This window comes from Pterocles gutturalis, unplaced genomic scaffold, assembly GCF_000699245.1.
Source record: "Pterocles gutturalis isolate BGI_N339 unplaced genomic scaffold, ASM69924v1 scaffold13954, whole genome shotgun sequence".
NCBI classification, from domain to species: Eukaryota; Metazoa; Chordata; class Aves; order Pterocliformes; family Pteroclidae; genus Pterocles; species Pterocles gutturalis.
Window position 1 is genome coordinate 45640 of NW_010130871.1, and position 15479 is coordinate 61118.

The 15479-nt window shown below is 37.8% G+C and overlaps 1 protein-coding gene across 1 annotated transcript in view; it reads right to left on the reverse strand.

Moving 5' to 3' along the window:
* The window catches only part of PLEKHA5 (pleckstrin homology domain containing, family A member 5), a gene marked incomplete at its 5' end in the record, with an annotated part of 58432 nt that extends 45446 nt beyond the window's left edge, over positions 1 to 12986 (reverse strand). The window contains 3 exons of the mRNA XM_010080393.1: positions 7955 to 8070; positions 9085 to 9185; positions 12914 to 12986. Of these exons, the coding sequence (XP_010078695.1) occupies positions 7955 to 8070; positions 9085 to 9185; positions 12914 to 12986 (290 nt within the window). The remainder of the gene's footprint in view (positions 1 to 7954; positions 8071 to 9084; positions 9186 to 12913) is intronic.
* Between the last annotated feature and the right edge of the window lie 2493 nt (positions 12987 to 15479).

Below are 15479 nucleotides of genomic sequence, written 5' to 3' on the forward strand. Positions count from 1 at the left end.
CATCTCTCCTGTAGGCTGCTATCAGGTCTCCTCGGAGCCTTCTTTTCTCCAGGCTGAATAACCCCAACTCTCTCAGCCTCTCCTCCAGCCCTCTGACCAATTTTGTGGCTCTCCTCTGGACTCGCTCCAACAGGTCCAGGTCTTTTTTATGTTGGGGGCCCCACAGCTGAACACAGTACTCCAGGTGGGGTCTCACGAGAGCAGAGTAGAGGGGGAGAATCACCTCCTTCGACCTGCTGCTAATGCTTCTTTTGATGCAGCCCAGGACACGGTTGGCCTTCTGGGCTGCAAGTGCACACTGCCGGCTCATGTTCAGCTTCTCATCCACCAATACCCCCAAGTCCTTCTCCTCAGAGCTGCTCTCTATCCATTCTCCACCCAGCCTGTATTCGTGCTTGGGATTGCCTTTTCTTCCACGGTTCTCTATTTATTTTTAATTTTAAAAGCATTTATAACATGGGGTAAATTTTTTAAGCCAACTTCAAATTAACCCCCTAGAAAAAATGTGCACAAGAGGAAATAAAGCCAGGTTCTGAAGAAGTGGATGCTCAGTCCCTGGCGGGCTGGACATTCAAACAGTAAAAATATTCATTGTCTCTCTTAAGAGATACAGCTTCCAGATGTCAACAGCCTGAAATTCAGATGACTTTTAAAGCCATCTTTAAAAATGGTAGCAGATTACATTGCTGACCAGCTTGTGATTCACAATACTGCTGAATTTAACATATAATGAGCTCCTTTAAAGAAAGCAAACAACTTTTCATGGTCACTGGCATCAATTAGGTTTCTCTGCTATGTTATCACTTTGGCTGGCATACATTTAGTGGAAAATAACTGTGGCTTCTCTAATTTTAAGGGGGAAAATAGCTGCTGACTTAGGGAACTATACCACAAAAATAATGATATTTTTAAAACAGTTACTGCTTTACAGTACTTACACAACCACTCAATGTTTGCAGCTCTATTATCTATCTTCTTTTTAAATTTAAAAAATGTCAAGAAGCTTTATCTTTTTGCATACTTCGACATGAACTGAACATCCAGCTCAGATAGTAACAATTTTTTTTCAGTTTACTAGGAAAAAAACCAAAACACCTAAAATGCTTTGATCAACATTTTTTAGTACAAGAGGAAAGAAGAGGAAGAGATATAATTCTTTAAGATTACATCTCTGTATAAAGCCAAACCAAGAACAAAACTTTGTTTTAAGACTGTCAAATCAACCTTTCACACTGTTTTGCATCTTTTTTTGCAAATACATTATTCATCTTTACAACTGTGTCCAGTTCAAGTGCCTTATCTGTGTGCAAAAAGGCCACCACATACACAACTGACCAAGAGAACAAGTATGACCACTCCTCTGAAAAATGCTCTAGTTCCGAGTAACTACGCACACAGCTGTAAGCATTTCTGCTTACCCTGTCCTTAACATGCAGGTTCAATGTCCAACAAACCTACACTGCCCCAACAGATTATTTAAGCCATAAATTCCCAACAGGCCAACAACTGTTTGGGACAGAATCCCAGCATATTTAAAGGACTGAAAACTGTAAGGTCCTTTTCAAAATACTCCCCACTGCTAACAATGTTGGACAATTTTAAATGCACCTCCCATTACCACCCTACTGTTGCTATGAATTCTCCATGATGTGAAAGGAATCAAGAGACTCCTGCCTTGACAAATACACCATTTCAAATGTCTCAGTCAGAAACAGTGGGACACCAATGTCCTCTGCGTATTGCATGAGTTAGAATGAAATACTCATGCACTTCGCATGTTAACGAAGGGTGTGATTTTTTTCCCCCATGCCTCTTCCTGACACAGCTGTGATGATCCCAATCTCTGCTTGATACTTCGTAGTGTTATAAAAGTCCTCCAAAATTCACTCTATTAATCTAAGTATCTCAAAATAGTCCTTTTCTTTCAGTGATTATTCCTGAGGTGCTGACGTGAAAGCGTACACACATGTCAAACATATTGCAAATTAAAATACTCATACCACTAATCTAACATGAGCATCTCTTCGGCTATATGCATCAGCTTTATTTTTAAACAGTGTCTCTTTCTCATACATCACTATTATATGCAGAGGTTAGATACATCTGATGTTTTCTGCTACCAGAAAGGAGAGGGTAACATTTCTGCCAACCATTACTTTTGGAGAAAAATATCTCAATGCAGCACCAGTTTTAATGTAGACTTCTGTGGGGGAGGACAGATGTGGTGGAACTGCTATACCTGTGTCATCTTTTACATAATTTCCAAGTATCAGCAAAGAAATGCTGTGCTAAACTCCTAACGCAATATAAAAGTGAGGTGTTTTCTTTTTATTTTTTTCCCCCAAGACTTTAAAATGTTCCCAAGACCAAATATTTCTGCCTAGGTTTCTTCGGGCAAAAAAAAACTGTATCATCTTCTCCCTCCCACCTCAAAACTGTACTATCCAGTGTTCTAGCACAAACTAAAGGAATTTTCCAAACAGGAAAGTGAATGAAAAACTCAATTTACCACAATTTTCAAGTCAAAATAAGGTGTAAAAATTTCAGTTTTCAGACAGCACTCAAGAGTTTACAAATGAATGTAAGGACTACCTTCCAAATAATCCTAAACATGGGCATCAATATACACAACATGCCTCAATAGTACCACCTGTCCCCTTATATAGCACTTTATACCAATCTTTCTCAAGGTACTTTCCAGCAGAGAAGCAGTTGCCACTTTACAGATGGAAAATCTGTGGTGCAGAGGGAGGATCTCTGCGTCTCTAAGAACATTCATCAGTTAGGTGGCAAAGTCAAGACTTGGCACAGTGTTCGATTCACACGATCATAGTACTTTCCACTGCAGATCTTAATTAAAAAACAACAAACCGCAAAATCACAGAATTGCTTTTCCATGCTATCTCTATGCTGCACCACTTGTTACTATGGCTATACACAGCAGAGCCAAGCATTTATATTTGACATTCTTTGTGATGGCATAGAGGCTGAATGACTGACATTCAAATAGACTTCTGGGCTCTCCTTTGTGCATCAGATCAGTCAACTTGGTGTGAGCAAGAGATCTCTTTCCACAGCAAAGGATCCACTTGGGAAAGAATGATCAGAAACTAATAGGTAAACCTAAGAAACACAAATCCTTATTCCTATTTGGCTTCGTATCTATATCTGGTTCTCAAAGACATTCAGCAAGACTTGCTGGGTATTTTGAGGACGGGAGAGGGAGAAGACAAAAGAGAATGAGTAACGAACATAAATGTTCCAGCATATACTTAAATGCAATTTATAGGTTTCTAAAACAAAACAGGAATAATAAGTATGGTACAGCAACACATTACTAAAAAGTACTATTTTCTGCTGTTTTATATGAATAAGTAATTCTGAAAGGGGGATGAGGGAGGCATGTAATCAAGTATCAGACAGACATGAAGACTGATTTAAAAAAAACAGGCAGAAGCATTTGAAGAGAAAAAGCCATCTTTTCCAAATACAGTGATGTCGGTAAACCCCCACAGTGGATGTCGTTATGCTAACAAGTGCTTTTTTGGCAGCTTAGCTCACGCTGTTCAGGGACAGCAACTACACTAGGAGGAAAAAATAAAAAAAAAACACAGTCTTTTCTTAGTACATGCTGCATCACTTGGAAGAAACACAGGCTCTGGCATACACAGCTGACAGTGAAAGGATAGAATAATGATGCTCTTAAACATGGGAGAGTAGAGAAATCAGCATTTAGGGTAAAAATGATAAATCAGTATGTTGGTGGATATTAGCATCTACAAACACAAGCAAGCAATCAGTACTCACAGACACAACTTAACTGTAGTCTGCAGTCATACAACATGGAGTGAGTAAAATGTTTTGCTAATCCTTAGAGGTTGTTTGAAATCGTATTTTGAATCATAAGCTTATACTGTTCATCACTGAGAAAAGTATTTGTGTTCAATTATTTTGATAGGTCTCAGTACATTATTAAACTTGAATTTACCATCTAGGTAAAATTAAAACAAAAAAGTTTAGAAAGGATTAATTACAGTTAAGTCAATAGAACCAAATAATATTTGTCCTCCCTGCAGTTATACATCAGAATAGTGTTTCTGCTGTGACTGCAGACCAGTTCTAAAAGAAATGGTTGCATTTTTATTTTCTCTCCTCAGTATCTCATTTCTGTGTTATGTGTCTAACTATATGTGGAAAGTAAGAATATTTTATGGAAAACTGGCCAAAACCCCCACAACTTACTGTTTTAAGTATTCTTTTTACCTCTTTTTCTCTCCAAGGAACCCATATCCTCAGAAAAATAAAAATACAGATTGTAGCTCTGAAAATATTTAAAGCTGAAACATTCAACAGATTGTTGTGTTTGGATTTCCAGAGTATCACAAGCAACTAAGTACCTTGATTTCCAGATTTAAAGAACTGTACTGTAAAAGCTGTGACTTATCATCAGGCAATTTATATTAACAAGCACATAAGAGTGGCTCAACATCAGCTTGCACAAATATTTAAGGAAGTAGCTTCTTAATAACTCTAGCTATCGTATCTTAAGTATCTAGTCTGTTAGAACACTGTACTCAGTACCAATGTTAGACCCTCTCAAAGAAACAGGACTGAGAAACAAAGGCACTGGCTGAATTTGACTGAACCAAAATCATTTATGCTTAGAGCTACGTGCGTGCCAAACTTTAGGTTAGAGATGAGGTAATACAATACTTAATACTTAACAGATTTTTAGAAGGAAGAAACAGTATTTCTTCTGAATAAGATCATATCCTGCTACATGGTTCATTTTAAGAACTGGTTTGATAGCCAAAAGATGGATTCTTTAGAAAGCAGATGTCTGAAGGATTTTCTTCCTTATTATAGCTAACAGACATGAAAGTCTCTGAGACTTCACTGGTCTTGAAATGTATTTTCTCTCAAGTAATTTTTTCAAGACTACTACCGAACTTTTCAAAGAAGTCACATCTACTTCTGTTTCGTTCTAGGGTTTCTTGCCTGAATTAAAACAAGATGGTGTTACATAAGTCACCTTTCTTATTGCTTTTCTGACACTTGTTTTGGCTGTTAGCAAGCCTGTTCTGCCTGTGATATCCAGGCCAAAAACTACCGATTTTGCTGTTGAGTGCTTTTCTACTCATTTAGTGTATTACACTGATTCACCAAGGAGTAAGATAAGCACCCAAAGCAATGCAAGGCAGATTGCAGGAGCATAGCTGGATGAAAAGTGTAAGATAAGTTCAGCTGCACTGGGAATCCCCACCATTTGCCTATAAGCTGTCAGACACCTGAAACAGGCAGATGTCAGTGCAGAAACAGGCGCTATGGCTGAAAGAAGGGGATAGGAGTGCATGGCCAAGCATTCTGGGAGGCTGGAACACCCTTCACGGCAGCAGACTGCACAATCGTCTCGTTAGAGCAGCCGTGGCACTGCATCCAAGGAAGGACAACTAGCTTGCAAGCTGCGCCAAGTGCCAGGGTGAGCTCATTATGAGTCTTTTTAGGCTCCGAGGCACCAAACACGACTGTACAGCTGTATTAGCAAACTGCCCAAAAAAAGAAGCATATTTACATGACCATCTTGGATTGCTTCTTATGTTAAAAGAAATGCAACAAGCAATAATGTAACATCTGTTTATATAATGAGGTGTACCAAATACCTTCTATAGAGCATTGACTATTACAGGAGAGACTATGAAGACCACACCTATTAAGGAGGCTCTGTCAGATGGAGATGTACCTTTCTCACATTAATTCTTTTCTGCTATAAAGATGTCCTCTTCAAACATTCAATCTTCACAGTGTTGCACACATCAAATAAAGGTCATTTAACTGGTTCAAAGAGATTCAGAATGGCCCACTTCAGTATTACTCCCCCTATGAAGTGCTTATAAAATCAATACATGACTTTTGTCTGAGTGAAGTGGATCTGATTTGGTTTAGTCATTCTCCATCTGTAAGCTACCACAGCTATCTGCAATACACTTAACAATTACAACGAACCAAAACTCATTTTTCAGATTAAGTTTATTATTCACTAAGATAAATGAGATATTTTATTTTGTCAAGGTAACACCATTCTTTTCAGTGCAATCTCTTAAAAGCTCTGAACAAAGAAATTAAAAGGTGAAAATACTACTAAGTATCTACTTGCTTATGCTCTCTCTTACTCTGCTCATCCCTTCCCCATATCATCTGTTGATCCCCAACAAGAGGAGGGTTACAGCAGACAAAGAACATAACATCTTCATATATAATATGAAATCATACATAGCTGACTATCAAATTTCAGTGTGGTAATTGGACCTACCACTCCTCCTTTCTACAAGCTGAAATCTTTTATTTTCAGTGATTTTGGGAAAAACAAACATGACAGCGGAGAGCTTGAAGCACACATGTTATTTTTCCATAGTACAGAGAACAACATATTTTATTACGAAGCTATTTCACTACGCTGTCCAATGCAAAGAATGAAATACTTCATCTGTTATCTAGGTATTTAAAAGATGTTAGAGACAAAAGCTAAGATTTCAACCTTTTGTTTAAGATTAATGACTGAGCAGTTGCATGGGTACAAGTTTAAAAGTGTTCTGAGTTTACTATCCTTCTGAATGCCCCATAGATTCATGTAAGTGAAAGTTTCACTACATTTGACTGAGAAGCTCACAAGACGTTAAAACATGTACAACTAGAAGTGTCTAATCATTCTGCATTCCATTTTATGCCTCTGGCAGCACCATACGGGAACATGGGATACAGAAATGTCAGGAACAAGTTAACAGGAATGACTTGCACTAGTGATGCAAAATTCAGAAAGACTGCTTGTATTTTGACAAGTTCAGTGTTCTCACTCTGCCACAAAAATTGTTCCTTTCTCTTCTTTGGTATCTATGTCTATGGAATTTTTTAACCTTTTTTTCTTTTTTTTCTAAATGTGAAAGTTCTCAGCATTGCTGCTGTTCATTTAGCTCCAGTGTAGCAGGAACTAACAGAGCGCAGAAGTAGATCAAGTGCCAGCAGTCATCAGCAATAATTTCTGTGTCATCAATAATGAGGAGCTTTTAAGTTTTCCATTGATAGGGTTTCCAATATTGATGACATGGAGCCAACCCAAAGGATAATATTCAGAGAGAAAACAACTCTTACTGGATAGACAGCAACAGGCAATATTGGGTTTCTGAGAACACAAGGCTTCCAGTGATAACTTGCTTTTCATTGTTAACACACAGATACATAAAACATACATGGATACGTAGGAACTCAGGTACATCAGAAAATACTGGGCCATGGAAGCCGAAAAATTGGGGTTATGGGATGCTAATACCACGAGTTGTGTTACTAACGGGGCGGAAAGCAGGTCTAGTGGGAGGTGTCCCTGTCCTGGGCAGGGGGGGTTGGAACTCGATGATCTCCAAGGTCTTTTCCAGCCCAAACCATTCTGGGACTCTGTGTGATTCCATAAAGGGCAAGGCTCCAGATCAGGTCAGTATAAATTTGATGACAGCTTAATGCTGAACAAGAATGGCACCCTGCACGTTGCCCATAGGTGCAGCTGTTTAATTTAGCCAGAAACTACGGTTGTGAATTTGAGACTTATGACAAATTTGAGACAAAGACTAGGACCAGTTGAGCTGCTATTGCTGCTCAGTCAGGAAGGCAGGGGAAGTCAACCATGCCTGCACATAGTACTTGCCATTGCACTTCTTCTGATGCCACTGGCTAAAGCAACTAGTCAAGTTTTTGTCCACTAGCCCTTTCCATATTCAGAACAGAACTTAATTTTTACTACTTGAAAATTTGTTCCAACATTGTTAAATTAGTAAGGCTTCTACAATATAAGGAGAAATTACTTCAGACAATTTACATTGTATTTTAAGGTATGCCCTCTCATTTAAATAATTCAAACTAAATACGAAGAAATGCACTGTGCCACTGTTTTGAAAATCCACATTACCTTTTCACGGGCTCTGTCTGCACAAGTGCTGCATCTGTCATAGCTTTCATCCACAACTCCATTTCCTTGCCTGTATCTGTGCAGAAATAATAGGTCCTCATGTTTGGATGAGCTGCCTGATTGGAAATGACATGGACATTGCAATAAAAATGTAAGATTCTGTAAAAGAAAAGAGGTAAATAATGTTACTGTATACTTGCTCTAATGTTTTCTCTAATAATATTTCTGCAAATAATATTATCAGAAAAAATATCAGAAGAAATACTTCAATGTATCCCTGTCACTGTTGTCCCCATTTCTCTTTTCGTCCCTTACAAGTGCATTCATATTTTCTCTGTCAATGTTTCTCTGTCACTGCTGCCCCCCTTTCTCTTTTCATCCCTTACAACTGCATTCATATTTTCAAAATAATTGCCTATAATTTTCAATCATAGATGCTTCATCGTTAATACACTAATTAAAAAGCCCTTAAATTTATTCAATCTATTAAAATGGTCTTAACTATCCATTAATGTAAATTAATATAATGATTATAAATAAGATTTTGGCATAGATCTTTGCAGTCTGGATGACACAGTAAGTTTTAATTTGTACTTACCACAGCAAATAAATTATGTGTTGCTCAGGAGGCCAAAAGAAGAGCCATAAAACAAAACAGAGGTCAAGAGAAAATATTTAGTAGAGTGATTTATATAATGATTAAAAAGATTAGCTGTGAAACACTCCTAACAATGACTCATGTAATATTGTGATTTCAGTGATAATAAACCCTTATTTTTATCTATATGTAAAGACACTTCTTGTTTAAATAACTAAAGAACTTTCAGTAGTGGTATAAGTCTAGCTGCAGACACAGTTTACAATTCTAAAACACCACACAGTATTTAAGATCCATGAACCAAAAATAAAAGACTAATAGTAAGTGATATTCATCCATTTTCTTATTCTAGTAATTATGTCTGCATTTACCTCAGGCTAAATACCTGAATCCTCTGCTACTGTATTCTGCAAAAATCAGTCTTAGAAGCTATTTGTCAATCCTGTTTGTCAATTCTCAGTAAAATTAGTTCTGTTCACTAGACTATTGTGCTTTCAGACATAAAATTAAACTGAAAATTTGATTCTCTTACCTTAAAGGCATATTTGCGGTTAATATGGTCCTCAGGAGAAAGCACAGATATCTGAAAACTAGGTAGAAGTATGCTACCTAGTATCCCTTCTTCTTTCTCATCTGTGAATGTATATTCTTTGATCAGAGAAACAAAGTGTTTTGGGACATAATACTTGTATTCAGACCCTTCAGTGAAACTCTGCACTTAAAAGACCAGTCACAAGTTTACCTCAGAAGAAAATGCCTTACAGGATCAGAAAGCCAGACTGACTTGCTACGTAGGTGCCTGTATACACAGTCTCACAAGTGTGCAGTCCACAACAGCCACTGTGCAGTCCCTCTCTGCCAACACGTGCCACAGAACCCGCCACCACACAAGTGTGCACCCCCAAAAACCTGCTAAGCACTGTGAAATCGAGGCCATTTGAATATGGCCACCTTCAACTTTTTCCCCAAGATGGACAAGCATAAAAAACCCTCCTGAGAGCGGCAGCTGTGAGCTACCTTATGGAATCTCCTGTGTTACGGAAAACGCCACAAATAGCTTCATCTAGGGTTTTTTCTGGGGATCAGTGTGTACCTGCATATGACTTCAAAGCTGAAAAGCAGATGGAAGTCAGACCTCTAATTCAGTAACAACAACAATATCTGCTACCTATTGCCTGCTCAGCAAAAATTGCAAATACCCATGAGAGCAGGTGTATTTTTAAATCCTGTTTAGGATTGTTAGACTTTGAGAAAATTTGCACACTCCTCTTCTGATATCAGGCATATTAAGCTATGAGACTGCTATAATTCCCATGAACAGTATGTACTCAATTACATTCTATTCATAAGAATGCATATGTTTCAGATCATTTGCAAAAAGCAAACAAAAATTCTCCAAACCAAACACCCTTTTTTGAGAACATTATATTTTAAAAAAATTTAGAACAATACATTGCAATAATAAATTGACATATTAATTGTAAGGAATAACCAGCTCTTAAATCCAACTATACTTTAATAAAGGAACAATTGGATGCAATGCACAAAGTCAATCTTAATTGTATTTCAGATACAGAGTTTCTGTTACCAACCAGCATCTTAGGAGACTGTTCCCCATAACACTTTTCTTAGTTGAAGATACCACCCACAACAAATGACTATGTATCTATGAAATTAAGATGAAAACACAGATATTCCAAAGTTTCAAGCATGGAAAAGTTATACTGTTACAATTAAAATACATGTAAAAAGCAAGAAAGGACTACCTCTTATACCTGGCTTTAAAAATCTTTTCCTGGTCCTCGTTTACTCACTAAATTCTGACAAGCCACAACTTTCATTTAATTTATTCATATGGTGAAAGCTCTGCCCAGCCATATTAGCATTACATAACATGTTAGATGTAAAAATCATGCCTTCTTGGACAGTTATTTAATTGAGAACTGAGTATAAAGTTATTCCAATTAAAAGGTAGAAAAGAAATGGAGTAGATTTACTTTCAGGTACTCAACTGTACTCATAAGTATGCCTGAAACCATTGCATCTCCCCCTCTTAAATATTTACTCCATGCTAGCCATAAACACACAAAAATCTGCCTTTTTTTCCCCTGTCCCAGAATGCATGGCAAATGTTGGGGTTTACTTTATTTGGACTGCTATTTTGGGGAAAAATTCCTTTCTTCTGCTAGATTATACTTTGATTTATGACTAAGTCACACCCACTATTGCCATATAAAAGCATTAAGCATTTTCGTTCCACTGAACAGCTGCATGTCTGGAGGACTTCGGTCTTTGTTGAAGACATACTGCTACATTCCATTTCCAGATTTTAAAAATCTGTTTCCCATCAGACTAGCTTTCATCTACACATTACACTGCCCTATACCCATCTTTACTTGTATTTGGTGTATGAATAATACAAGAGAAAAATAGCTGAGCTTCTGACCAGCTCTAAGATCTTCTATTTGTTGCAACAACAAGGCTCCAATATGAAGGTGGGCAGTCTTTTATCCCTCCATGAAACAGAAAAAAAGAGTATTCTTTAAGCTCTGAAAAAATGAAATAATTTTTCTTTTGATCTATCAGATTTAAGCTGCTAACGTTATAACACATTGTAAAAGTTCAGTAAGATTTACTAACAAAACCAAAAAACAAAACCAAAACAACCCCGACAACCACAACAGCACAACCAGAAACACTGCTTGTGCTGGGAGTAAGTGCATGGCTCCACACTTCCCATTTTTGCAATATCTGAGACAGAATTAACAAAAAAATAAAGGCACAGGGCTTAGAGTGCAAGTTTTTTACATTTTAGTAGCCATTTCTAATACCTTTAAGACTATCACTATACATGTTTAATTACAGTTTATAAGTTTTAACTGCTTACTAGTGAGTGATAGCTAAAAGCTAAGCTTATCATGTAAACAATTTAGACTATTCTGCTGGTATTTCCACACTAACGTAGAAATGAAAAAGTAAGATTACAGAGCTGTTCGGATTTGTTTTATTTGTTGTTGGTTTTGCTTATTGCTTTTTCTGTTTTATTTTGAGATACTTCATGTGCAGTGTTTTAAGTCAATTTAATCTGTTCTTAAGGCAGCTACAAAGCAGCACTTTCTTTAGAACCTTTGGAAGAGAGAACCTGAAGACTTGTTTAAAATAAGGAAACCATTTAAGAAAGCACAGTGTATATAATGACTACTTAACTAAATACAGTGTAGTTGTATCACCATCGATGCCTCCATGACTGAAATTATAGCCTAATTTTGACTCAGCAGTGGTTTATCCAGCTATCTTCATGCGGTAAAGAAACAAAGCCTAATGATTATATTTCAATAATTCTGAATTTGTTGACTAAACCAGTTACAGTTACAGAGCTTTTATGTTTCATGACTTGATCTGTCTTGATTAGATTAGAACCATGATGCACTTTAACAGAACAGCATCTTAAATTCATCAGTCACTGCTTTCAGCATCAATAGCATCAACACCACTTCTACCAATTCTAAAGTCTCAACCTAAACTGAAACCCTTTTTACACTTTCATCTGCAGTTAAGGCTGCAGATGGCCTTAACTGTTTATTTTCCTCTATTTTGCCATGCTTTACAATCTTCTTTGTATTTAGCCTCCTTTAAACTATCACAGTTGTACACCTTACTTCAGGATTGAACACATTTCCATATGCGCAATTCCCATTTGTTTATCCCCTCAGAAGTACTACAGTTAATAATCTGTAATGGTGAAGGAATCAGTTTTTTAACATACATATCTCTAGACCAGAATTATAAGCAGCTAATTTTTCCCACATAAAATAAGTCTCATGTAGCTACATAAGGGTACTAACAGATTTCTTTGTTCCAGATACAGCAGAGACTTTTACTCATATGGAATTGGACAACATTCACTTTATAAGTATTCACGAACACTGATTAGATTCCCAAAAGGCATATCTATCCTCTTTATCATTCCAAAGGCAGAGTTTCAGCTCCTCTGCACTATCCCTTTCCTATCCCCGTTTCAGTTACTTAATTTGCATGAAAAATTAGATTTAACCTGGCATATTTAGTTCCTAGCAACAGAAGCAGTGAGAAAACTACAAGCCAGAATTTAATAAAGGAGGCGTCTGTGAATGAGTCTGCCCTTTGAGCATACCTGATAGGCAGGAAGCAATTATGTGAAATTGGTAATTAAGAAAGAAAAAAAAAAATACAAGTAGCAGGCCTGGATATTGACAGCTATACAACTATTTTAATCCACTAAGTTAAGTAGCAGCTTCTTATTTCTTGCATTTGAGTGGTGTGTCAAAATTTCTCTGCTTCCAGTAAAATCAGCAAATGAAGCTTTCCTGAGCAGAACTTACCTCTGTAATAGAAGAGACACAGATCTGAGAGCACAAACCACCGTTTCTTCCACAACTTCATTCCAGTACTATCCTGTATTAACCAAGTGATCAAGTAAGAACCTTCAGACTGTTAATTGTAATAGTTCATCAAGTAAACCAGGTACTACGTAACTGTGGTGCTGTGCCAGTAGCACATTTCCTTGGCTAAGATATTTTAAGTATCTTTGACTTCTCATCACAGACTTGACACTGCAAACAAAGATCATAACCCAGGAAGCCTGAAGTTAAAATGATTCAGGGATAAATAAGGGTCCATTATTTACAATCTACATTTAAACAACAAAATGTATACTTTTTTAAAAAAGGAAAAGAGCAAGGTAATATTTGAGGTACATCCTCCTTTTGTTTTCTGAAGAAACTTTCTGCTGAACTTCATCTTCTACTACCACTCATATATCTAAAGCAAATTTCTTTCCCAAATAAAGTTTACTCCTAAAGCAATCTCATTTTCTTTTATGCTTATAACCAAACTTACACTGCACAACTCAGAATGAAAGACTGCCACCACCACCACCGCAGTGTAAATAAGCCAGAGCAATGCAGCGTGCACATCCCAGTAGAATCAGATTAATAAATATGTTAATCTGTTCCAAGAAGAAAAGTACCTGTGAATTATCAATATTCTTGTAGTAAATAGGTTTTGTGACAACCAAGAAGAGGGATGCTATAATGAAAAACTGGGTGGTGTGGGTTCGCTTTTGAGGTTGTTTTGGGGTTTTTTTGAGAAAAGTCAGCATAATTTTTAGCTTCATATTTCAAGCTCTGCTCTTTTTGGGGTGGGGGAAATGAGCTGAAGGAGGGAGAAGAAAGGGTAAAGCAAGGATTAGCTAGGAAATATTACTCAGAAAAAGTTAAAAAATCCTTTGCCACAAACATTTTCATAAAGAGAATAACTAAACACTTTATAGCACCTTCCTTCTCATGACCTCAAAGTGGTTTAACAAACACTCATGAAGTCTGGAAGCACTGCCCATAGCAGTCAGCTCCAATTTCAGGGCTGGAAAGCAGACACAAGGAGAGGCTGCCTTCCTCACCTCACTGACGAGGTCACTGACTCTGTATTGGATTAGGATGAGAGACCCCCCGCCCAAAGGACACTGGCCATAAAAATCAACTGTACAATGTGAAAATGCCCAAACTTCAGTATGAAGCATTATCACAAACCCTCAGACAGACTTTCTGAAGAGGCTGTTATGCAATGTCACATTTATCCTATCACTCAAAAACACTGACAGCTTTCTACATGACCACATGTAAAATTCTGCCAGCAATGAGACATGCCAGGAATGATTTTACGGCCTTTTTCAGACATAGCAGAGGTGCACACAAAACTATTGTGTGGTTCTCATTGTATAATTTCTTTCCTACTCTAAAATACATCCTTTCTGTACCAGTGGATTTACTAATTAGTGTTTCCTCTTGATTCTGATTATGTCATAATATGGTAACAGTATGTTCACAGTAAAGATGTTCCAAAAAATAAGTTAACTCTGGACTCAAAAATTAGTAGAAAGATGACAGAAGAATAGCGTTACATGCAATGAGACAGCACACCTTGAGTCAGACAACACTTGCTGTTCTCTGTGATTACATAAACATATTAAGAAAGTTATCTTACTATCAAAAAGAAACAAGCTTTCACTGTAAATTTCTGAAGATAGCATCCGTTGTTAAACTTGAATAAATTGGCTTTCAATTACTACAACATGAAAACATATAGAAACCCCTTTTCTTATAAAAAACAATCAAATGTGACAACACTTAAATTGTTTTACACATAAACCCTGTCCAACAGTGTGGAGTTTGACAGTGAGGTGGGCTGAAAACTGGTGTGAACTACCAGGCTCAGAGAGTGGTGACCAGTGGCACCAGTGGTGGCCAGTTGCTAGTGGTCTACTCCAGGGGCTGATACTTTGGCCAAAACTAATATCTTCATTACTGACCTGCGCACAGGGACAGAGTGCCCCCTCAGCAAGTTTGCAGGCGATACAAACTACAAGGAATGGCTGATAAACCAGATGGTCGTGTTGTCATTCAAAGGGACCTCATCAAGCTGGGAAATTGGGCAGAGAAGAATCTCTTCAAGTCCAACAAAGGGAAATGCTCAGTCCTTCATCTGGAGAGCAATGATCCCATGTACCAGTACACACCGGGACTGATCAGCTAAAAAGGAGCACTATGGAGAAGGACCTGGGGGGTCCTGGTGGACAAGCAGCTGATCATGAGCCAGCAATGCACTCTCAAGCCAAAGAAGGCCAACACCGTCCTGGACTGCATTAGCAGTGCTGCCAACAGATGGAGGAAGGATGTCCTTCCTACTGAGGTCTAGCTGGAGTGCTGGTTTCACTGCTGGGCAAGAGAGAAACATGGACATAGTGGAGTGAATCCAGCAAAGGGCCACAAAGATGACTAAGGGATTGGAGCATCTTGCATAATGAAGAGAGGCTGAGAGATGGGACTGTTCAACCTGGAGAAAGGGCAGCCCAGGGGGCAGGGGAGAATGCTGTGCGACACGGTGTCGAAG